The 21,180-nt window shown below is 43.4% G+C and overlaps 18 protein-coding genes across 18 annotated transcripts; 8 read left to right on the top strand and 10 right to left on the bottom strand.

Moving 5' to 3' along the window:
- Positions 1-14: 14 nt before the first annotated feature.
- OGAPHI_004886 (uncharacterized protein) lies at positions 15-1,223 on the bottom strand (the record flags this gene model as incomplete). The annotated part of the gene is made up of 1 exon (XM_046206012.1): positions 15-1,223. One exon carries the CDS (start codon positions 1,221-1,223, stop codon positions 15-17), a length of 1,209 nt encoding a protein of 402 aa, XP_046060452.1.
- Positions 1,224-1,350: 127 nt separating this feature from the next.
- On the top strand, positions 1,351-4,464 carry OGAPHI_004885 (uncharacterized protein; the record flags this gene model as incomplete). Its single annotated transcript, XM_046206011.1, has 1 exon — positions 1,351-4,464. One exon carries the CDS (start codon positions 1,351-1,353, stop codon positions 4,462-4,464), a length of 3,114 nt encoding a protein of 1,037 aa, XP_046060451.1.
- A 36-nt stretch (positions 4,465-4,500) lies between these two features.
- On the bottom strand, positions 4,501-5,250 carry OGAPHI_004884 (uncharacterized protein; the record flags this gene model as incomplete). Its single annotated transcript, XM_046206010.1, has 2 exons — positions 4,501-5,157; positions 5,233-5,250. The coding sequence occupies 2 exons, from the start codon at positions 5,248-5,250 to the stop codon at positions 4,501-4,503; spliced, it is 675 nt and encodes a 224-aa protein (XP_046060450.1).
- A 118-nt stretch (positions 5,251-5,368) lies between these two features.
- OGAPHI_004883 (uncharacterized protein) lies at positions 5,369-6,697 on the top strand (the record flags this gene model as incomplete). Its single annotated transcript, XM_046206009.1, has 1 exon — positions 5,369-6,697. One exon carries the CDS (start codon positions 5,369-5,371, stop codon positions 6,695-6,697), a length of 1,329 nt encoding a protein of 442 aa, XP_046060449.1.
- Positions 5,474-7,370, bottom strand: OGAPHI_004882 (uncharacterized protein; the record flags this gene model as incomplete). The annotated part of the gene is made up of 2 exons (XM_046206008.1): positions 5,474-6,300; positions 6,752-7,370. The coding sequence occupies 2 exons, from the start codon at positions 7,368-7,370 to the stop codon at positions 5,474-5,476; spliced, it is 1,446 nt and encodes a 481-aa protein (XP_046060448.1).
- Positions 7,371-7,492: 122 nt separating this feature from the next.
- OGAPHI_004881 (uncharacterized protein) lies at positions 7,493-8,184 on the top strand (the record flags this gene model as incomplete). Its single annotated transcript, XM_046206007.1, has 2 exons — positions 7,493-7,787; positions 7,880-8,184. 2 exons carry the CDS (start codon positions 7,493-7,495, stop codon positions 8,182-8,184), a joined length of 600 nt encoding a protein of 199 aa, XP_046060447.1.
- On the bottom strand, positions 7,825-8,730 carry OGAPHI_004880 (uncharacterized protein; the record flags this gene model as incomplete). The annotated part of the gene is made up of 1 exon (XM_046206006.1): positions 7,825-8,730. The coding sequence occupies one exon, from the start codon at positions 8,728-8,730 to the stop codon at positions 7,825-7,827; it is 906 nt and encodes a 301-aa protein (XP_046060446.1).
- Positions 8,731-8,878: 148 nt separating this feature from the next.
- Positions 8,879-9,406, bottom strand: OGAPHI_004879 (uncharacterized protein; the record flags this gene model as incomplete). Its single annotated transcript, XM_046206005.1, has 1 exon — positions 8,879-9,406. The coding sequence occupies one exon, from the start codon at positions 9,404-9,406 to the stop codon at positions 8,879-8,881; it is 528 nt and encodes a 175-aa protein (XP_046060445.1).
- A 503-nt stretch (positions 9,407-9,909) lies between these two features.
- On the top strand, positions 9,910-10,545 carry OGAPHI_004878 (uncharacterized protein; the record flags this gene model as incomplete). The annotated part of the gene is made up of 1 exon (XM_046206004.1): positions 9,910-10,545. The coding sequence occupies one exon, from the start codon at positions 9,910-9,912 to the stop codon at positions 10,543-10,545; it is 636 nt and encodes a 211-aa protein (XP_046060444.1).
- A 55-nt stretch (positions 10,546-10,600) lies between these two features.
- OGAPHI_004877 (uncharacterized protein) lies at positions 10,601-11,614 on the bottom strand (the record flags this gene model as incomplete). Its single annotated transcript, XM_046206002.1, has 1 exon — positions 10,601-11,614. One exon carries the CDS (start codon positions 11,612-11,614, stop codon positions 10,601-10,603), a length of 1,014 nt encoding a protein of 337 aa, XP_046060443.1.
- A 334-nt stretch (positions 11,615-11,948) lies between these two features.
- OGAPHI_004875 (uncharacterized protein) lies at positions 11,949-12,848 on the top strand (the record flags this gene model as incomplete). Its single annotated transcript, XM_046206000.1, has 1 exon — positions 11,949-12,848. The coding sequence occupies one exon, from the start codon at positions 11,949-11,951 to the stop codon at positions 12,846-12,848; it is 900 nt and encodes a 299-aa protein (XP_046060441.1).
- OGAPHI_004876 (uncharacterized protein) lies at positions 11,961-12,833 on the bottom strand (the record flags this gene model as incomplete). Its single annotated transcript, XM_046206001.1, has 1 exon — positions 11,961-12,833. One exon carries the CDS (start codon positions 12,831-12,833, stop codon positions 11,961-11,963), a length of 873 nt encoding a protein of 290 aa, XP_046060442.1.
- Positions 12,849-12,928: 80 nt separating the features above from the next.
- On the top strand, positions 12,929-13,459 carry OGAPHI_004874 (uncharacterized protein; the record flags this gene model as incomplete). The annotated part of the gene is made up of 1 exon (XM_046205999.1): positions 12,929-13,459. The coding sequence occupies one exon, from the start codon at positions 12,929-12,931 to the stop codon at positions 13,457-13,459; it is 531 nt and encodes a 176-aa protein (XP_046060440.1).
- A 32-nt stretch (positions 13,460-13,491) lies between these two features.
- Positions 13,492-16,260, bottom strand: OGAPHI_004873 (uncharacterized protein; the record flags this gene model as incomplete). Its single annotated transcript, XM_046205998.1, has 1 exon — positions 13,492-16,260. One exon carries the CDS (start codon positions 16,258-16,260, stop codon positions 13,492-13,494), a length of 2,769 nt encoding a protein of 922 aa, XP_046060439.1.
- Positions 16,261-16,354: 94 nt separating this feature from the next.
- OGAPHI_004872 (uncharacterized protein) lies at positions 16,355-16,921 on the top strand (the record flags this gene model as incomplete). Its single annotated transcript, XM_046205997.1, has 1 exon — positions 16,355-16,921. One exon carries the CDS (start codon positions 16,355-16,357, stop codon positions 16,919-16,921), a length of 567 nt encoding a protein of 188 aa, XP_046060438.1.
- Positions 16,922-17,042: 121 nt separating this feature from the next.
- OGAPHI_004871 (uncharacterized protein) lies at positions 17,043-17,873 on the top strand (the record flags this gene model as incomplete). The annotated part of the gene is made up of 1 exon (XM_046205996.1): positions 17,043-17,873. One exon carries the CDS (start codon positions 17,043-17,045, stop codon positions 17,871-17,873), a length of 831 nt encoding a protein of 276 aa, XP_046060437.1.
- A 48-nt stretch (positions 17,874-17,921) lies between these two features.
- OGAPHI_004870 (uncharacterized protein) lies at positions 17,922-19,370 on the bottom strand (the record flags this gene model as incomplete). Its single annotated transcript, XM_046205995.1, has 1 exon — positions 17,922-19,370. The coding sequence occupies one exon, from the start codon at positions 19,368-19,370 to the stop codon at positions 17,922-17,924; it is 1,449 nt and encodes a 482-aa protein (XP_046060436.1).
- An 87-nt stretch (positions 19,371-19,457) lies between these two features.
- On the bottom strand, positions 19,458-21,128 carry OGAPHI_004869 (uncharacterized protein; the record flags this gene model as incomplete). Its single annotated transcript, XM_046205994.1, has 1 exon — positions 19,458-21,128. The coding sequence occupies one exon, from the start codon at positions 21,126-21,128 to the stop codon at positions 19,458-19,460; it is 1,671 nt and encodes a 556-aa protein (XP_046060435.1).
- Between the last annotated feature and the right edge of the window lie 52 nt (positions 21,129-21,180).

Here is a 21,180-nt window from a genome sequence, read left to right as displayed (position 1 = left end):
CGTTGTTAAGCAAATTACCATCCTTCACCGGCGCGGGATTTCAAAACGCTAGGTATGCGGATTCCTAGTCTTCCCGGCATCGCCAGGCTTTGAGATGAGCCTGGTGGATCGTTCAAATTCTGTTTCACAAAGGAGCACGTGCTGGAGTGATGGGTATGTTCACTCTTTAGCTGACAGCCGCAGTCAGGGCATTTTAAAGGCTGAGTTTGAAGATTGTTAATCTCTTCTTTCAACTCAGATCCAGTCAAGTGCTCTGTACTGGCGCCAACCGCAGCCAACCCAGCTCCGTTCATAAGAGTTGAGTATTTCTTCTTCTTGCTTCCAACAGGTTTAATCTCCTCATTGCGACCTTTGAAGTGATTTTCCTTGTTTTCGGAAGTTTCTCTGGATCCGATGTACTGGATCTTGTCAGAAGAGTCGTCTAGTAAATAGCTTTTGCGACAGTTGTAAATAGAATCAGCATTTAGGTATTCGAAAAACTCATTGCATCCTTCCTTGATATCGGATGATGCGCTTTGCATGCTGAGAACATAATCAACTAAAGAGCCCTGTAATGAAGTGTTGATTGACTTGACTAGTTGTTCATCCACCACTTCGATCGAAATGCTCAATTCCTCAAGTGCTTCTCTTGATAAACATGTATTGTGATTATCACCAATTTTGCGCTCCTGGTCCCGTAGCTGCTTGAAAGTGCGTGCTCGTTTTAGTTTGAGCTCGGCAGATTTAGACTCTCTTTGGGAAACATGGTACAGTTGCAAATTGATATTCTCCTTCTTTCTAATGAGCTCTTCGTCTAATCTACCTTGCAATTCCCCAATTCTGCTAAACTCAACAAGCAATCTCTTGTTCTCACCATTGTTGAGAACATTGATCCAATGAGAAACGCCAGTCAGAAACTCATGTCTTCTCTTGAGTGTTTTCTTCTCCGCGTTGATTAGTTTTCTTAATTTATACATAACAGAAGCGGCGCTTGGGGTATCTGGACTTTTGGCACCAATGAATTCAAGAGTTTTCATCAATGGGTTCATCAAATTGCCTGAATGACTGGTATTTTGGTATTGAAGGAAACTTGAGCTGGAGTCCAAAGAGGTGCCCAAGTTTCCTGGCTGGTGATAAATCGAAGAACTGTGCAGCGGACTAGAAGGAAGAGATCCCGATTGGGTACTCTTTTCTCCCAATCTGGCATTGGAAATCAACGAGTTGAAGTATCCTTCCTGATTCATCTAGAGTTGGAAAAGAATAAAGGGTATAATTAATTAAGGATCTTTTTCCCCTTAATTTGACGCCGAGACGTGCTAGTACAGATCTGGATGAAAAATAAATAGTTGAATAAATTTATTGTTCTATAAAATGGGTTCTTTCGAGCTAGTCTCTTCGTTCGAAGTGGATTATGCGCCCGTTTCGGTCAAAAAGTGGAAGTCTTCCAGGACTGGGCTTGAGTTATGTTTGATCGACCAAGAGTGCCCGATAGTCAACGGATGGTTTGCCGTTGCGACTGAAATATTTAACGACAGCGGATGTCCACATACCCTGGAGCACCTTGTGTTCATGGGATCAAAGAAATACCCATACAAAGGACTGCTAGATGTGTTAGGTAACTTGTCTTTTAGTTCGACGAACGCATGGACTAGTACAGACCAGACTGTTTACACATTAACCACTGCTGGTTGGGAAGGTTTCAAAATGCTTCTGCCAGCATACTTGGATCATGTGTTGCACCCCACTTTGACTGATGAAGCATGTTACACAGAAGTCTATCATGTTGATAGTGAGGGAAAAGAAAAAGGTGTGGTTTACTCCGAAATGGAGGCCATTGAGAGTCAATCTTATTTTGTCACAGAATTGGAGAAGCAAAGAACGCTGTACCCGAAATCTGGATATAAATCCGAAACAGGTGGACTTCTGAAAAATCTACGTGTTCTGACAAACGATGAAATCAGAAAGTTCCATGCTGACAACTACCGTCCGGATAATCTGTGTGTGATTCTTGCTGGTACTGTTGATGAAAACGAGTTGCTTGAGTGTCTTGAAAATTTTGATGCTGAGCTACCGGAAAGATCAGCAGGCAACAAGAGACCGTTTGTTGACTCGGAGCAAGACGAACCATTGAAATCAAGCATTGTGAAGACCGTTTATTTCCCAGACGAAGACGAGTCTTCAGGATCCTTATCCTTAGCATATTGCGGTCCAAAAGGTGTTGATTTGGTCTCGTGCCTGGCTGTTGAGGTTCTTGGAAAATACCTGACTTTTTCCTCCGTCTCGCTCTTTAACAAATACTTTATTGAAGTTCAAGACCCGCTCGCCACATACACATCCTTTTACACCGACGACTATATTCAAACGACCATGAATATTGAATTTTCCAACGTCCCGGTCGACAAATTAGACGATTTCCCTTCAAAAATTACAAAGCTGCTTCAGGATCATGCAAAAGAGCTAGATCTCGAACGTATCAAAGATATCATTGATCAAACAAAATGGGACCTTATTTACGAAGCTGAAAGCAGCTCTGAAATGTTTTCGACATCGTTAATTTTCCAGTTTTTGTACGGTGACAAATCTAGCAAAGACTTACCTGCCTACTTGAAGAATCTTGATGATTACGAAGAATTACTGTCGTGGGATCTGGAGAAGTGGACAGAATTATTCAAGAAGTATTTTGCGGAAAACCCTTCATTGACCATTCTTACCAAACCATCGGCTGAGCTTTACAGGTCTACCAAGAAAGAGAACAAGCACATGATTAAAGATAGAAAAGCCGAATTGGGTAAAGACGGATTAGCCAAACTTGGTGAAAAGTTAGAGGCAGCCAAGAAGAAGAACGATGCACCTATTCCAGACCAAATTTTAGAGTCCTTTGGACAGCCCGACCCTGCAAAGATCAATTTCATCTCGACTGAATCTATTGCAACCGGTACAAACAAAGATGTTGTGAACGACCTTACTTTGGATTCCACAAAGAAGATTTTGGCAGATACTGCACCAGAGTTCCCATTATACGTTCATTTCGAGAACATCAAGTCAAACTTTGTGACAATCGACTTGCTGTGTTCCACTTTCGAGATCGATAAAGATCTCTTGAAGTACATCCACATATTTGATACGCTATTCAGTTTACCAATCGAGGAAGACGGTAAGGTTATTCCCTACGAAGACGTTGTGAAGCAGCTTCAAAGAGATACAGTGCTAGCTACCGTCTCAACTTCGTTTGAGTACAATTTCGACGAACTCCTTACTTTCCGTATTATTGCGAGATCTGAGAATTATGAGAAGTCAATCAACTGGTTCACCAGACTGCTTTTCAATACCAAGTTTACCAAAGACAGAGTCAAGGTTGCTGTTGAAAGAGTTGTGAACGCTTTACCGGAACAGAACCGTTCTGGATCGTTTATGTTGAAGACTATATTTAGCAAACACATGCTGAGTGAAAGGTCTATCGCGAGAGCTGGGCGTCCGTTCATTGAAGAGGACTTTTTGAGAGGCTTGTTGGAGAAAATTGATACAGATTTCGACTCTGTGGTTGGACCATTAGAGAAATTCCGTCAACAATTGCTGAAGCTGAACAATTTCCGTGTGCTTGTTGTTGGAGATGTTTCTAAGCTTGAGCATCCTGTTTCGCAATGGGAGAAGTTCATATCCGTTCAAAAGAGCACAAATGAAGATATCACCATGATCCCATATACATCCAAGGTTCTCTCCAAGGATGGACAAGAAAAGTCTGACAAATGCTACATGGTGACTACTCCTGGATCGTCATCCAGTTTCATGAGCTTGATCACAAAGATTCCATTAGATGTCAACTCTCCAGATGCTGCGAAAATCATCCTTGCAGCAGAATTCCTCGAGTGTGTTGAAGGACCTTTCTGGAGAGGTATTCGTGGTACTGGATTGGCTTATGGTGCCAACATTTACAAGTCAGACGAGTTTGGTTTCTTGTCGTACGCTATTTATCGTGGCGCCGACTTGGAGAAGTGTTTCGAAGTTGGAAAGGAAATCATCGAATCTTATGCTACCGGAAAGACTCCTATCGACGAGAAGATGCTACGAGGGGCTGTTTCTTCTGTCGTTAATAGTCTTACCGATAGACAGTCTAACTATGCTAAGGCTGCATGGAGGAAGTACTATGATGATGTCTTAATCAAGCGTGGGCCAAACTACAACCAAAAGCTGATGAAAGCTTTGGCAGCTGTTACTGCTGAAGACGTGCTTGACATTTTGAACAGATATTTTGTTCAATTGTTTGATCCTGCTACATCTATGTGTTTCATCAGTTGCAACCCTACAAAGTCAGAAAATATCGAGAAGTTCTTCTTGGGCAAAGGTTACAAGGTTACTGTGGAGCACGTCACAGCAGGAAATGACGAAGGGGATAATGACGACAGCGAAGACGACGAGGATGAGGAGGATGAGTCCGACGACGATTCTGACGAATCCGACTCCGAGGAAGAATCTGATAGTGAATAATTCGATGATTAAATCTAGATAGTCATAAATCCCATACTATTTCTTCTTTTCTGACACCTTTTGCTCAACATTGAGTCCTGCGTAGGTACCCACCTTCTTTTTGAGGTCTTCAAGGTAGTTGGTAACCACGGCTTCTGTTTCCGTGGTTGCCTTGTCGGTATCTTCGATAAGTTTACCTGCCTTGTTGTAAAGTTCTTGCTTTTTGGTCCATAGGTCAGGTTGAGTTTTCTTTTGGTACAAATCAAACCAAGAAGAAACATTGGCAAAGGTGGAAGGCAGGAACACTCTGAATGCTGTCACTCCGCAAACCAACGGCACCGTAGCTCTGACCAGGATGTTGCTTCTACGTGTGAACACCACACCGGTTAGAAAGCCCGTTAGCACATAGAGCGAGTTAGGGAACAATTCTTCCCTTTTATCATGGAGAGAAGACAAGGTATCTGTGACTTGTCTCTCAACTTTGTAGTATTGTTCTGATTGCTCGACGTATTTTTCTTTTGCAAGATCCAGATACTCAATCAGCTGTAGTCTTGCGTTCTTAATGTTTTCTTGTAGAAAGTCGACTTTTGGCTTTTCGAGGCCTTGTGCAGCGGTTTGCTCGGTTGGCAGAGCTTGTGTGGGAAGTCCTGGAACGGTATTTTCTGTAGTGGACTCGTAGAACTTTCTTTTCGATTCAGCCTTGATGGAAGAGCCCTTGGCATACACAATGGCAGCTCCAAGAGGAAACCCGATCTAAGATGTTAGTTAGCCATTCCAATTATCACTTACTTTCAGAGATCTGTACATGTTGTTGATTAAATATCACGTTGGATTTAATTTGTCTGGGCCGATCGACGGGAGGAAGACGGCGACGGAAAAAATTTTCAAAAAGGGTACTATAAGGTTTCTTTGTATATTACACAAGATGACCGAACAAACAACGCAACAGCCGAAGCTTACGGCGGAGCAGATCGAGATTGCTCAGAAATATGATCTGACTCCCAAGTTTATCCAGTTTTTGGACAGACACTTAATCTATCCATTGGTTGAGAACTTGGATTCGATCTACACCTCCAAAGAGGTCGAGTCTATGGAGTATGACCTTTTGAAAGAGACCTATATGACCAAATTCATCAAAGAGAAATTCGACCATCTTTACCCTGGCAAAGAGCTGCCAGCCGAGTTCATCGAGAAGGAGAAGGCCATTGAACAAGAATTCAATGAATTGGACAAGGCAACCAGCAAGACCTTGGAAATCCTTGCATCCAAGGACGTCCAGGAGTCTCTTAAACAGGACAAAACTTACAACAGAGAATACCTTTCGAAAAATCACCAAATCGATGATGCTAAGATCTTGGAGCTGTACAAGTTTGGTAAATTCCAATACAACAGAGGAGATTATGTCGTTGCATCCGACCTTCTTAACAATTTCAGACTCCTTTCTGTCAACCAAGATTTGAATTTGAGCGCAACCTGGGGTAAGATTTCTTCTGAGATCATTACCGAGTCTTGGTCCGATGCTTTGGAGGAACTTAACAAATTGAGAGAAATCATAGACAACAGACATTTCAAAGGTACCACTCTTGACCAGTTGAACAAGAGAACGTGGTTGATCCATTTCTCTCTGTTCATCTTCTTCAACTCCGAGAACGGTCTTGAGAGTTTGGTGGATCTGTTCTTCTCTTCCTCGTACCTCTCCACGATCCAGGCTTCCTGTCCTTGGATCTTGAGATACTTGATTGTTGCCGTCATCAGCTCCAAGCCTCAACTGAGACAAAAGAGACTCAGAGATCTCATCAGAGCTGTGCAGATCGAAGACTACGAGTACCAGGACCCATTCACCAACCTTATTCAAATCTTATATGTTAACTACGAGTTGGACAGACTTCCAGCCGTCATGAAGCAGGTTAAGGTGGTTTCTGACGTTGACTTCTTCATCAGCCACCTCAACACCGCAGAACTTTATAAGAACGCCCAAGGTCTGGTGTTGGAAACCGTTGGAAAATTGTACAAGGTTGTTTCCACAGAGCAACTGAAAGAGTTCATCAACGACGAAAGCCTCGAGCTCACCTCTACTAAGGAGAACTTCGACGTGCAAGGTGACAAGGTGCTGATCAGCAGCGCAGAGTCCGGCTCTGTTTACCAACAGGTGTACGAGAAGACCAAAGCATTCAACTTCAAGACCAACCAATTGCTCAACAACGCTTTTGGAATCAATTCCCACAACCATAAACAGCCTACTCAGGAGGCCTGAATAAATATGTGTGATACGTTAATTCTATTTACATTAGCTCCATGTCCTATTTACTTTCTCTCGGAACCACTTTGTAGTTCTTGAACTCTTTATGGAATCCGTTGGTATCCGATTTCATTCTTGGAGTGGTTTCTTCGGACACGTCTTGGTACCATCTTTCTTTGCAAACGTCCACTGCTTTTCTGAATGTCTCTTCGGCATCATTTCTGTGTAGAAGTAATGAGTTCACGTTTTTCCGTGTCAGCTTGTCAAGAGGCAGACCCTGCTGCTCTAGTCTGGCGACGACTCTGGCTAAGTACCAGAACTTGAGTTCTCTGGTGGATGAATCCACTAGTTCCAACACGGCCTGTGGTGCGTTGTCTCCCAATCTAGGCTCCAATTTGATTATTCTGGTGAAACCGCTGTCTCTGTTTGCGTATCTGGTGGTGAGTTCGTTGATCATCTTTGGAACAACAACTTGGGGCTTATAAAGCTCGGCGCCCAGCTTTGAGCGTAGTTTCTCAAGTTCTCCTGAAGCTTTGTATTTTTTGGACTTGGTGATGAGATTTTCCACAAGCGCTTGAGTTCTCTTGGCTTTGGCGAGCGTCGTGGTCACACTCTCATACTCTATGAGAGATGCTCCCAGGTTTCTGAGCATATGCCGCAGCTGCTTGGCGTTTCTTCCGAGAGGCATACTGATCAAAATTCGATATTGAAAAAAGCTTTCTTTCAGTGAAAATTCTTGCGGGCTCGGAACCACTTGGGCCAGGGTTATTTTTTATTTGGGTGTGAAGTAAATATTAAAATATTCATTAAATGGCCGGTCGTATCCATGGATTCTTGGGCGGAGTATTGCTCACGGGTTCTCTCGCATACTTGACATCTCGTGAGTTTCGCATAAACCAAGGAATTGTCTCGCAATCTTTGAGAGAATCATCAAGAATCATCGAAGAAAGAAACCTGCCGGTTCCTCACCAATCAAACGTGTTGCAATACCAGGACAAAACCGTGTCCGAAAGCATCAAAGACATCTGGAACCACGAGGTTATCAAGAGTGTTAATTATTTGTATTCCCTTGATTTTGCTTCTGTTGGGGAATCCATTACCAAAAGTATAGACAAACTTATAAATAAGGACTGAACGAGACTTCATTTTTGCTTTTTGGCGGAGTTGAACTGCTTTCTCACAAGACTCTCGTGGTAGAGATCGATCAGCCTGCCGAAAAGGGCGCCGATCAAGCTCAAAAAGATCTGAGCAAACCACCATTCACGAGGATTGAATCCAAGACTAAAGGAAGCAATCACCCAACCAATGAGATCCGTAAAGATATAGAGTTTTCCTTTCTCCAGAGACTTGAGCACGATACTAGCGCACTCGTCGGCCGGGATTGCAGGGGATGGCCCTTCTATTTGGGCTGTAAGGGCAGGTTTGGTCAGCATTTCCTCAGCGTATCCTTCGGACTGGAAATTTCCAGGGAAAACAGTATGGACCTTGACTCCGTATGGTAGAAGCTCTTGTCTCAAACTGTCTGACAAAGCCTTGACAGCTGCTTTCAAAGGCGTGTACTGAGAGTATCCGTAATACGAGTAGAACGCAACCACCGACGAACAGAACACCAGGTGCTGTTCGCGAACCGGTTCTGTAATCAAGGGCAACATAGCGTGAACCAAATAGACTGCGGTTTTGTAGTTCACGTCAATACCTTGGTCGATCTTGGCAACAGGCATTTTGATGAATTCCTCAGGATAGGCATCACCCGCACAACAAATAAGATGGTCTGGATACAGCTGTTTAGCAACGAAGTACTCGCGGACCTTCTCGCATTCTGCGTACTTGGACAGATCAGCAGCAATGTAATCAACAAACTGGTTCTCCTTCTCCACCCGTTTTTTCAGTTCAGCGACACATTTGGTCAATTTGGATTCTGTACGGGAAATGATCACGACATTGGCACCTTTTGAAACCAATTTTTTAGCCAGTGCAAATCCCAGTCCTTGAGATCCACCTGTGATAACGGCCAATTTACCTTCCACAACAAACTTGTTAGAGAACATCAGTGAAGTTTGTAATTATCAAGAAACGATAAGATCTTAAAAAATTATGTGTGATTCTTACTTAATATAATAAAAGAATTTCCTTGGCGCAATAGCACGCTATTGGATTCCCGATGGCAGGGTTCAGGTACAGTTAGTCGAAAATGATTCACTGTTTGGGCTTATCAGGAGGACGCAGCTGCTTTGCTCTTTTTTCCATTTTGGTCTTGAGATCTTTTTCAAAACCGAATGCGAAAACGAGCTCCCACAGGACAAAATAAGGTGCAAGAACCAAAGGCTGTGCGAGATTGTCGATCAATGCTGGGCGTTTCTTTTCATAGTAGTAGTGTCCCCAGAATTGGAAAGCCCAGCCCGTGATATGAAGAACCAGGGCCGGATAAAGGATTTGGGAGCGTGAAAAGTTGTCGTAGAAATAATGAACAGTTGCGATTATGGAAACGAGGATCGCATCTGCGGTCAACCCAACCTTCGCATGAAGAAGAGTGTAATAAATACCGTACCCGAAGGATCCGATGTCAGCAGCCGTGAAGGAGCCTACCTGAACGGCTCCCAGCATGACCGCAGCCGTGTAAAAGATCATTGGGATAAAGAACAAATGAATCACCACATTCTTTGGATGGAGATGATAGGCTTTGTAGATTGCCAACTGATACTCCAAATCCAAAAGCTCCGACATTAGTGTATTTCGGCAAAGTAGACAAACAAGGACTAATAAATAAAAACCGGAGTTTTTCTGGAATAATTATCACAAATATGGCGAGTCCCAGTAGATTAGTGAACGGTCTGACCGATTGTTTCGATTTCCTAGCGAGTTCAGAAGCTGTTGGAAAGCGGATAGTTAGTTTTCTTTCTAAAGAAAGTAAGCACAGCCCACACTATATGTAGGAAACCCCGCGCATATGTACGCACTAAGAAAAATATTGATCGCCATACTAACGGCATGATGGTTGCTACGGTGATGATAGCACCAATTTAGTTAGCGTGGCGGGTTTCTTCTCAAGGTCGTGATCTATGTGTATTCCAGATATCCTATGTCATTTTTCAACTTTGGTGCTAGCTCCGGGGTACACACCAGTCAATCTCGCCAAGCCATAACATTTCCAGTAATCTGTCAACATAATAAAAACTCTAGCATCTCAGAAACTTGTTTATTATCAAAATAATCCGCGTTTCGTTTAAATGTCCCTTGAAAAGTTGCAAAAGGAAGTTGACGAGCTGAAGGAGCTTGTTGGCAAGCAAAGTAAGCTTATCAGCCGTACTGGCGAGCAAGTTCTCCGATTCCAGTTGAAGCAAACAGACAAACAACTTAGCGAGATTGAAGTGCCTAAGATCGGAGCGGATGGTTCTGTTACGAAACAAGACTCAATTGACACGTCAGAGTTCGCAACTAATGACGACATTGTCCAGCTTGTTGGAGAACTCCAGGGCCAGCTGAATATACTTGAACAGAGATCACTAAGAAGAACAATCAACTCTGGTCTGACCAAAGATACTGATTTGGTGGCTCCTGTTCTGAATTCTGATGGTCTCGAGGCCCCAGAGGCTCTATACCCAACTACGCTTAAAGACTTCAAGGAGTTGACAGGCGATGCTGTTCTTTCTTTATGTCATTTCTACGAACTCTTGCCGCCAACCATGGAGGAAGAAGCAATGTTGCGTGCATTTATGGAAGGTAAAATCAAGTCGCCTAACATTGATCCTTCTGAGTTCAAGCCTTCTGCAGATGACTACAGCAAGCCAGTTCTCGATGGATTGTACGACGAGCTTGCAAGATTCTTGGGCATCAGGGTCAGAAGAACCGAAAATGCCTGGTAATATCAACTAATTCAACCATCATTCATCATGATATCTTCATTCATTCGTATAAACCTTATTTTTTGCCAAACGTTTTCAAGAACGATTGTCCAATGTACTTGTGCACATCGGATGTTTGCATTGATCTGTAGTGCTCCTCAAAAGCCAACTTGGAGGCCTGTTTTGTAATGATACTGCCTCCAAAACATGCCAACATCTTCACCTCCTGCTCGCTCAAGATTGGCTCTTCTTTAGCTTCATCCCAGATTTGGTTGCGGTAGGCAGATGTTCCCCACGCCATGAAGGTGGCGATCATTCCGCTAAGTGAGTCTCCTAGCCCTCCGACTCTTCTTAGGCCTCCTTCTTCCTCGGCAATGATCAGTTGGTCTCCGTCAACAATGACATCGACTGGTCCTTTACGCAAAATGGTAACTTTCAAGGCCTTTGACACCTCCTTGGCCTCCTGTCGCGGATCTTCCTCCTGAATATGAAGGGCATCGGCAATTCGTTTGAATTCGACAGGATTTGGAGTTATCACCGCCTTGGAGTAGCCTTTGATGATATCCGGATCCTGAGAAACTAGATAAAGACTGTCTGCATCCAAGATAACAGGCAAATCTCTCTTCTTGATCTCTTGAATCACCAACTTCATTGTCTCGAGCATGACCTTGTCGCGGCCGAATCCGGGACCAAGCACGACAACGTGAATTCTGTCGAGAAGCGATTGGATTTTGGGAAGCACCTTTGATTTGATATAATCGGTGATAAGTTCTGGGGATGGTGATTTGGACTGGATCCGGAAATACTCGTCGAGCTTCGAGGAATCTTGCATGTAAGGGTGGACCATGAGATCCGGCGAGTATGATTTAATCACAGTGGCCGCCGAGTATTCACAGATCACATGGGCCAAATCGCAACCAAGCAAACTAGCTGCGTGAGCTGAAAAAAATGGAGCACCTGTGTAATCCTCACAGCCGCCGATCACAACAATTCGACCGCATTGACCTTTGTGGAACGTTGGAAGCAACGGAGGAACAATTTTGCGGGTCAAATGCACTAGCTCGTTTTTGGACTTAAGAGTTTTAAACATAATAATCGTATGGTATTTTCTATCACCTGGTTATCAAAAGTTATAGAGTCGATCGACGACGCCTCGAAGCAGTGTTGCGGTCGATCTCCGGCCGTGATTGCTCTCAAGCCCGATATTAATTAGAGACACACCCAAACACTAGGCAAAAGCTCAATTGAGTGCCAAGCACAATTGTGGCTCGCAACCGTTATTGTACATCCCCTCTAATCGTTAGTCAGGATAAAAAAATATGGCTATCCGCCAATCACATTTCTTCATCGCTAGCTAACCTAACAGAAGTCTCAACCGAAAATTCGCTCCACACTATATTTGCTTATTGACCCAATTTCCAAGTATGTCATTTATTCTACCTCGTCTTCCTCGCTTCAGAGCTAGACACGCCCTCCCTATTGCTGCAATTGCCGCCAGCTCTTTCTTGTGCTACAATTCCATGTCTTCCATTGCCAATGAGTCTCCTGTTGCCCTGAAGGGTGATGGCGAGTGGGTTGACCTGAAAGTCAAAAACATCAAGCAATTGTCTCCCGACACCAAGCTGTTCACTTTTGAATTCGCTAACCCAGACGCCAAGTCCGGTTTGACCATCGCTTCTTGTGTGCTCACCAAATTCGTTACCGAAAAGGGTAGCAACGTCATTAGACCATACACCCCAATCACCGATGTTGAACAACAAGGCTCCCTTGACCTTCTGGTTAAGCACTACGATGGTGGTAAGATGTCTTCCCACATCTTTGGTTTGAAGCCAGACGACACCTTGGCATTCAAAGGTCCGATTTTGAAGTGGAAGTGGGCTCCAAACTCTTACAAGGAGATCTACTTGCTTGGCGGAGGTACTGGTATCACCCCATTGTACCAGATCATCCACGAGGTTTTGAAGAACAAGGAAGACAAGACCAAGATCAAGTTGCTCTACGGTTCCAAAAGTCTTGATGACATTCTCCTCAAGAAGGAGTTGGATGAGTTGGCCAAGAAGCACCCAGATCAATTGAAGGTTTCTTACTTTGTTGACAAGGCTCCAAGTGCTGCTGATCCAAAGATCACTGAGGGATACATCACCAAGGAGCTCTTGCAAAAGGAACTTTCTGGTCCTTCTGATGACACTCATGTTTTTGTTTGTGGTCCTCCTCCTCTTTACAATGCTCTCTCTGGTAACAAGGTGTCTCCATCTGACCAAGGTGAGGTCACCGGAGCTCTCGGCGAGTTGGGTTACACCAAAGACCATGTCTTCAAGTTTTAGACTTGTACTCTTATAGTCGCGTCTATCGACGGGATCAAATTTTATAAGACTTATCAAGTAAAAAAAAATTCATTCAAATCATGGCAAAGAAGATATCGAAGCACTCACGTGCTGCCCGCCGTGGAGAAGTCGACGTTTCCACAGGCGAAGCAAGAGATTTGGAGAAAGTCCCTCGTCTCGAAAAGACAGATACTATTGGTCCGATGATCCGTGCCTCTGCTTCTAAAAACGAATCTTTATTACGTCAAAAGATGGAGAAGAAAGCCGCAAAATCGAGTGGTGCCAAAGCCAAAGCGTCTGCTATTTCCAAAGCCGTTAAGACAAGAAGAAAAAAGGCCTTAATTATCGATGGAAGGTTGGGCTCCAAGATTGAAGCCAGTATTAATAGAGCCAAAGAGATCAAGTCTACTAGAAAGTCGGGTTGGGACGCAATTAATAAGGACGCAAGAGCATCTGTTAAAGGACAATCTACTCCTGACAACAAGAAAAATGGTGCCGACCATTATGAGTCGGATCAAAGTGATTGGGAGGATATGGATGAAGAGGAAGATGAGCCTAAGGCTCCTCTTGCTACCAACGCATTTAGTGTGCTTGAAGAGGTGGAAGCATGAATGTTTTGCATCGTTATGTACACTATATACAGTTAATGGGTTTTAATGGTATCGCGAAATGTTTCAGCAAATTTGTCGTCTATAAGCGAAAGAACCGACATAGCTTGTTCTCTGACCAAATAATCGTTATCGTTGTCAGATGTATATTTGAGGACCACGTCTAATTTCTGTCCGTACTTGCCCAAAGTATGAAGGCTATCCTTAGTTGACACTATGTCACTCACAAGAACAATTGCAGATCTTCTCATAACTGCTTCTTCATTGCTGGTTTCTAGTTGTAAAATTCCAAACACACAATCCATAATATCATCTAAATATTTCAGAATCGAAAGCGGAGCTCTATGGCATAAGGACCCTAGCAGAGACATTGCAGACATTCTCATACTAATCTCCTCCTTGGAGTCTGTGCGCACAATTGACATGATTTTCGTTGTTATTTCTTCAGCGTATTTTAGGGCTTCGCTTGAGAAGTTGATAAAGCGTAAGATGACCTCACCCAGTTTCAACCGATCGTCAAGATTCTTTTTGTTGTCTCCGTATATTTTGACGTATTTGGTGATCAGCTGTGAGTCAAATTGCAGAAGTTCTTCGAGTCCTCTGATAGCATTTAAATAGACAAATGGCTCTGGATCTTTGAATTGCATGAGATGCTGGTTAACTGCAAAATCAAGTGAAACAACTGGGCTATTGAGCTCAACTAACTTCCGTAAGAGTTGCAGACCATGAACACGGATAGGAGGAGAATTGTCCAGTAAACTCTTCATAGCCTTCTGTCTGGTTTCCAATTCTTGGTTGGCTTCAGCGACCGGAGCGGGATTGTTCTTCGATTCGCGTAGAATAGTTTCAACTCTTTTCGCAAGAGGAACATTGATAGGTTTTAAAACGTTTTCGATCTGCTTTAATATCGAAAGCGACTTGCTGGAAAGTTTTGTGTCGGTAATAATGGTGGAGAGCAGCTCAAACAAAATTTTGAAGTTCTCACTGTTTTCCTCTGGTTCATCGTCAGAATCTTCTTCCTTGATAATGTTCAGATCAGTCTCCTTCACCTTTGTCTCGTCTTTGAGAACAGTGTAAAGAAACTCCAAGGTGTCATCAACAGATTTGAGTAAACTCTCTTTGAAAGTTTCGCTCAGCATTTCAAGAACCTTCAAGTTAATAAGTCCTGTAAACGGATTCTCATCCTCCTTGACTAGGTACTTTTCATCGGAATTCAGCCATCCTTTAAGACATTTCAGAAACACATATTGTACCTGCGACTCGTCGATCTCTGCCACAGTCTGCAAAATGGCTCTAAACTCTTGAGTGGAGAAATCCATGCTGTCTAGAAGATCAACTTTCCCAGATGACCCGAGTCTTTCTTTAATGTAAGTCAACTCGTTGTCTCCAAGATCAAACTCCCAGGTTCTTCCATGAGTCACCATAAGATTGTCAACCAGTATGTTCAGAATTGTGTGTTTATCGTCTGGTCTTGAGAGAACCAGGACAAAAACTTTCTCAATCAACTTGCAATCTTTGTCCTTTCTCTTCTGATGTAATAAGTATGCCCATAACGGGACAGTGATAGGTTCAAACAACTCCCGGGTGAATGCTTCATTTCCAGATGTTCGAGTAATGGAAATAACCACGTTGAACGCATTGTTGACCTCGACTTCGCTGGAAAGCATGATGTCTTCATCATCTGCCTCACCACGAAGATCAGGATTGAAGATATTCCAGACCTTTTTGAATATGAAGTCGCGAACAATCAACGGGTTCTTTGAATAAAGGAGTTCAAGCAACTGCGTCACGACAGAGATCAAGATCGGTCTATTCACATAAACCAGTATATTGTACAGTTGGTCTCCAACAATCTGGAGATATTCTGCCTTGGAAAGCTGGGAAGGCCGACTTGACAAAAGGACCTTTAGTACCTCATCGATTTTCGTCACATCCACAGACTCGCTTTCCCGCAAACCCATCACAACCTCAATCAAAGACTGGACACCGTTGTGAGTTCTTTCCACTATCAAATCAGAAAGTCTAGTCATGATGAATTGTTTGAACCATGGTTGTAGCTGTTGGGTGACTACCACGCTGTAAAGTGAAAACAGCTGATATGCAGAGGAGATGGACTCCAAGAACTTGAAAACTTCTCGGTAATGGGGATCATCTTTGGCTAGTAAAATGCAACAAGTTAGTGAGTCGGTGTATCCTGTTCCAACGAGCACCAAGTTTTTCAAATCACTATCTCCCTTGTAGATTGTCTCAAAAGTATCCACCACATGTTTGAGGATAGTCTGGCCTTTGGGGTATGGGATCTTGCTGATTCGTAACGGAATCTTGAAATTTTTCAACCTGCGTTTGGCTAATGGAAACCCAATTCCCGGAGGTATAGAGGCATATACACCTTGCACAACAATGATATTCACTATCTGGCTCACTATCTTCATGTCATACAAAGGAATTGCGATCAGATCGGTCTGGTTATTCCTGGGAACAAGATTATGTATTTTCAACAGGTAGGATAGTAACTGATCAATTACCTTTTCTCGTTGTTTCACTGGATCATCGTTAGAATCCTTATTGTCTAGCTTCGAATACAGCTGCTTGATCGGGTCTTCTTCGGATACATCCTCGATAAAATTGGATATTTCCTCAAATAGCTTGCCTAGGGGAGTTGTTCTCTTCCTAACATACGTTGGATCAGGCTTGAATCCTTTCAGACTTTGTTTCACCTGTTCAAGATCTATTGATTTCACATTCCTATTCTCTTGTTGTTGATCCGTAATCGTGTCATTTGGATTCGTATCCGAGGAAGACATGTGCACTATTTGCCTTTAAATAATATTTGACAGAAAAATGAGTGTCACTAAAAAAAATTCGAAAAAAATATATAGCATTCACTGTATCTTAACCATGACGCAGTTGCAATCGACCCTCAGCCAGGAGGACATGGATGATATCATCTACGAGGCGAGATCCGGAGATTTGGATTCTGTGAAAGAGATTTTTGAAAAACACGTGGACCCAAAGACATTACCTAGCATTAAAGACGAGTTCACCCTTGCTACTCCAATACATATGGCCGCTGCCAATGGACATCATGAGGTCTGCAAGTACCTTCTTTCTTTGATCCCTAAAGAGGAGGCTAAAACCCTCGTGAATCAGCAAAACGAATCAGGAAACACTGCTTTGCATTGGGCAGCTTATAATGGACATATAGAAACTATCAAACTGTTGTGCGACGTTGGAGCAGACCCTTTCTTACAGAACAAGTTTGGACATGACGCCATCTTTGAGGCAGAGAACAACAACAAGCCGGAAGCGGAGAAGTACTTTCTGGAGAAGTTTGATGTTCACGAATCTGACGGGGAATCTGAGGAAAAAATCCAGTACAAAGAGGGAACCGAAATCGAAAAGGCTACAGATGAGTCTCGGGAGGTCGAGAAGGTGCGTAAGGGCCTTGAATCGAACCAGCTGTGAAGGTTTTCGCACTATATAAATTTGTATGCTACCATCATGTCGCGCTTACCCGGCTTTATTTTGGGGATTCTGAAGGCTAGTTGAAAAATTTTGTATCAGTACAACACGACCAATTCACGCCATGTCGGAAGATCTTGGATTTGATCCATCGTTGAAGAAGAAGAAGAAGGTCAAGGCTAAGACCGAAGCGGAGGATGTGTCCTCCGGAGAGGAGAACCTTGACGACATGTTTACTTCTCTCAAGAAAAAGAAGAAGAAGGCAAAGGGAACAGAGACTGCCAACCCGGTGGACGAGCTAGCGGACGGACTTGAAGGCCTGAAGCTGAAAAAGAAGAAGAAGAAGAGCACCAAGGTGAGCGAAGCTGACGATTTCGACAAGCAGTTGGAAGAGGCTGGAATTACGGCGGAAGATCAAACACTTGGCACCGGTGAACAATCACAGCAAACACAATCACAAGAGCCTTTCAGCAATACGGTGTTGGCATATGAGAACCTTTTATCGAGATTCTTCACCATTCTGAAAGAAAAGAACCCAGAGTTGGCTGGAGGACAGCAAACAAAGCTCAAGATTCCGCCACCTGAAGTGGCAAGAGAAGGTAATAAAAAGACTATGTTCGCCAACGTGCAAACGATCGCCTCAGTTTTGCAGAGAAACCCAGAACACTTAATCCAATATTTGTTTGCCGAATTGGGTACCTCTGGTTCCATCGATGGAGAAAAGAGACTTATCATCAAGGGAAGATTCCAAGCTAAGAACATTGAGAGTGTGCTCAGAAGATATATCCAAGAATACGTTATTTGCAAGACTTGTAAGTCTATGAATACCGAGCTCAAGAGAGAGAGTACAAACAGACTGCATTTCATTGTCTGCCAAGCTTGTGGATCCACCAAGTCTGTTTCGTCCATTAAGACTGGTTTCCAAGCTCACGTTGGAAGGAGAAAGAGGGTGTAGATTACAATCAATATATGTTAATCCGTGTCATTTACTCGTTAGAACTATTTAAGTGTTTAGTGGTTCGCCTTGGTTGTATTTCTCGCTGATGTACCTCAGGAAGTCTTCGTTGGAGCCGCTTACAACATCCACTTCTTTTAGCTGTTTGAACTTCTTGTAGTTGAAGTACAAGTTAATGAGATCTTTGGCAAGCACGACAACCACACAGCCAATCAGATTCCTGAGGAATTCGGACTCGTCAGGGGTATTAATGTATTTCTGGAGGAAACTGTTGATGTTCGGGATCTTGGCCAGAAGTGTCCGACTAATTAATTCTCCAAAATAGGGCCATGACATAGTTGTAGCAAGGAATAAGAAGAATTGGGAGTTTTGGAACACTCTGGCGTAGTCAAACTTGAAGCAGTTGATCAACTCTCGTCTCAGTCTTGAGAACCTGATACTTCTCAATCCTGAATGAGAAAACACCAGGTTCAAGTATCTGCGAATTATTCCCAACAAGCCTGTGTGTGATGGCTCCAGTTTGTGGGACTCCTTTTCAGCCTCGTGGTATTCGTCTTCCTCTCTGTTTTCCTCCTCAATACGCTCCAATTCTTTGAGAGAAAGTCTGTCAGCAATGAAACATGGTTGAACTTGTTTGCACCACTTGTAGTATATTCTGTTGAAAGTGAGACTGTAGAACGCTCTGTAGATGTATTGGAGGGGAAGCGTGAGCAAAAGCAACTTCTTGGCTGGGTTGTCGATCAGGTCCTGCTGGTTCTTGAAAAGAAGCAATGGAAACACTCTTCCAACCATATTGAAAGGACCTGTCCCCAGGACGCTCATTCTCATGTAAATCAAATAAAGCGGAATTGAGCCTGTGATCATGAGAAACTTTGGGATTGGAATCGATCCATCATCCAACGCACTAATTAACGTGCGCGTATTCAACCGGTTGACATCGAATAAAGAAAGTTGGACACTTTGCGGTGTAATCATTTGCATGACCCTAAATCCTGTTGCACTCAAACACACCAAAAACCCCATACTGACAGAGGCCAGAGACGAGGAAATCACCGTTGAAGAGATTCCAACACGCATTATGTTTGAGATACCTGAGCTTATGGTCTGGCGCAGGTTCAGTATCCTGGAGTTTGGGGTTTGGAAGCAAATCTGGCGTTTGCACTGGGGACAATCAATAAAAACGGTAATAGTCTCTGACTTTTTGATAAGAGGAAACCCAAATAGAAGACTTTGAATGTTGTAATTGTACATCAGCGTTGCTGAACGCACACCACTGGGCAGTGTTTCCGGATTCTCTTGCTGTTTACGCTTCTGAAGGTCCAAGCTGGAAACCCACGATAGGAAACACTTGCGGTGTGCCACCAAGGAGCACTGGCACGGTTTGACCCAATCTTTGGATTCTTCGCTATTGCAAAATGGAGCAAGCTCGCCTCTTCCAGCAAGACAAATATAGCAAGAATATTCCGAATCGTCGGGCAACGACGTGAGAGACTGCATTTCGACTAGACTCAACAAATATTTACACTGGTGTTTTTTTTATTCGGGGTAGCCGGGGTAAAATGACACAGCCCGATCATTATACAATTAGCGTCCAAACAATCCAAAGAAACCGGCCTTCTTCTGGTCAGACTCTCCGGCATTGCCTGACGTGGTCGAGTTGTAGTCTATGTAGTTGAAAGCAACATCGAATAAGACAGGCTTGACACCAACAGGTTTGAGACCTGCGCTGAGATCGGCTATTTTTGTGAGGATGTGCTCGTTGGACAACTCTGGGAACTGATCCACGTTGTCGATCAGGTAATCGCTCGAAACAGAATTCTTGGTCTGTTTGGAGGAGTAAACTCCCAACACATGGACCTGAGTTAAAGCAGTCTTAGATTCGGCCTTGAAAGCGTCCAAATCAGAGTTGCTTGGGATGCCTCCTTCAAACTCTTCTTCCAGGGGCTTGATTTCCTGTGTCACCTCAACCACGTTGTTCAACAACGCAAGACTCTCGGTGTACTTGTTGGAAATCAAGTATGCCTTGGCGATCTTGTAGGTCTTCAAGGCAATAAAGTAGTCTTGAAGAGATGTCAGAGACGAGTAAAGACTCTCGTTGTGCGCAACACCAGACAGCTCCTTCAGTTCCTTGAAAGACGAAATCACGTCGTCATATAGCTTGAGAGACTCCTTTGCATTTTCAAGGAAACTAGTCTTGGAAGAACTCTTGGATTTCTCCAACTTGACATCAACTTTCTTCAACAACGAAATGTTTCTTCTAATTCTCAACAGAAGTTGGTGGTAGTCGATGTATGTCATGATCACATACTTGTCTTGATTATCTTCGTCGTAAGAGTCAATTCCTGTCTTCAGGGAGCTTTTGTGGGAATTGGAAGCATCTGTCCAAAGCAAGAACGATTTGTCAAACGAAGCTGGATCGGACTCCACAACGCTCTTCTCTTCCTGTTGAGCTTTGGTTATGGCCCTTGCCAAATCTAAGTCACCAACAGGTGCACTGAACTCATACCATTGGACAGAATCGACCAGAGTTGTTTTGGAAATTGGGTTCAAAAAGTCCTCGTCTTTGGACTTGACAATATCAATTGCTTTCGAGAGGTACGGAACGGTGTTTTTCGAAGCATAGGTCTTGGAAAATTGCAAAAGATCAGGGTTCCTGTCGTCTTCCAGTTTCAAGGCGCAAATCTTCAACTCAGAATCGATGTATCCTTCGATGATTTGAGTGTAAAGGTCCGACGATTGTAACGAAGCCAAATATTGCAAGGCGCATCTTCCAACTGACAACGAATAAGAAGCTTCGGTCCACTTGCTACGGTTGAAAGCCAAACGGCCCTCGATGTAGCATGCAAGGATGTAGACCTCAAGAAGCTTTAAGTCGTCTTTCTCGTTCTCAAGAAGCGAAAGTAGGTGTTTTATGCTTTGGCGAGCTTTTTTCAGTTTGGAAATAACAAGTTTCTTAGTGCTTCTAGAGAACTCCACCTGGCCATAGGTCAGCTCTTCCAAATACACCAAGTCTCTTTCCGTGAGGTAAAGCAGTACGTCTCCAAATCTGGTGTCCATCTCATAATTCTCGGCACTAATGGTGGAGATTTTTTCCTTGTCTTTGTAGTTTTTGGTATCCTTGGTTTGGATTTTGAGCGCCTTACGCAACTTTGCCAGACGGTTGGTCACTCTGTGTCTTATTCTCCCATAGTCCTCCGTGGAGCTTGGAAACTGCTCCAGGCGAGCCCCGAATGTCGAAATAAGTGGAGCCTCCATGATGAATAAATACAATACTAATTTTTCGTCCATCAGTTTGTAAATCACACTA

Source organism: Ogataea philodendri (genome assembly GCF_020536065.1).
Source record: "Ogataea philodendri strain CBS6075 chromosome Unknown scaffold15, whole genome shotgun sequence".
Classification (NCBI taxonomy): Eukaryota; Fungi; Ascomycota; class Pichiomycetes; order Pichiales; family Pichiaceae; genus Ogataea; species Ogataea philodendri.
Note: the sequence above shows the minus strand (reverse complement) of the source record. Positions and strands in the feature narration are given on the sequence as shown.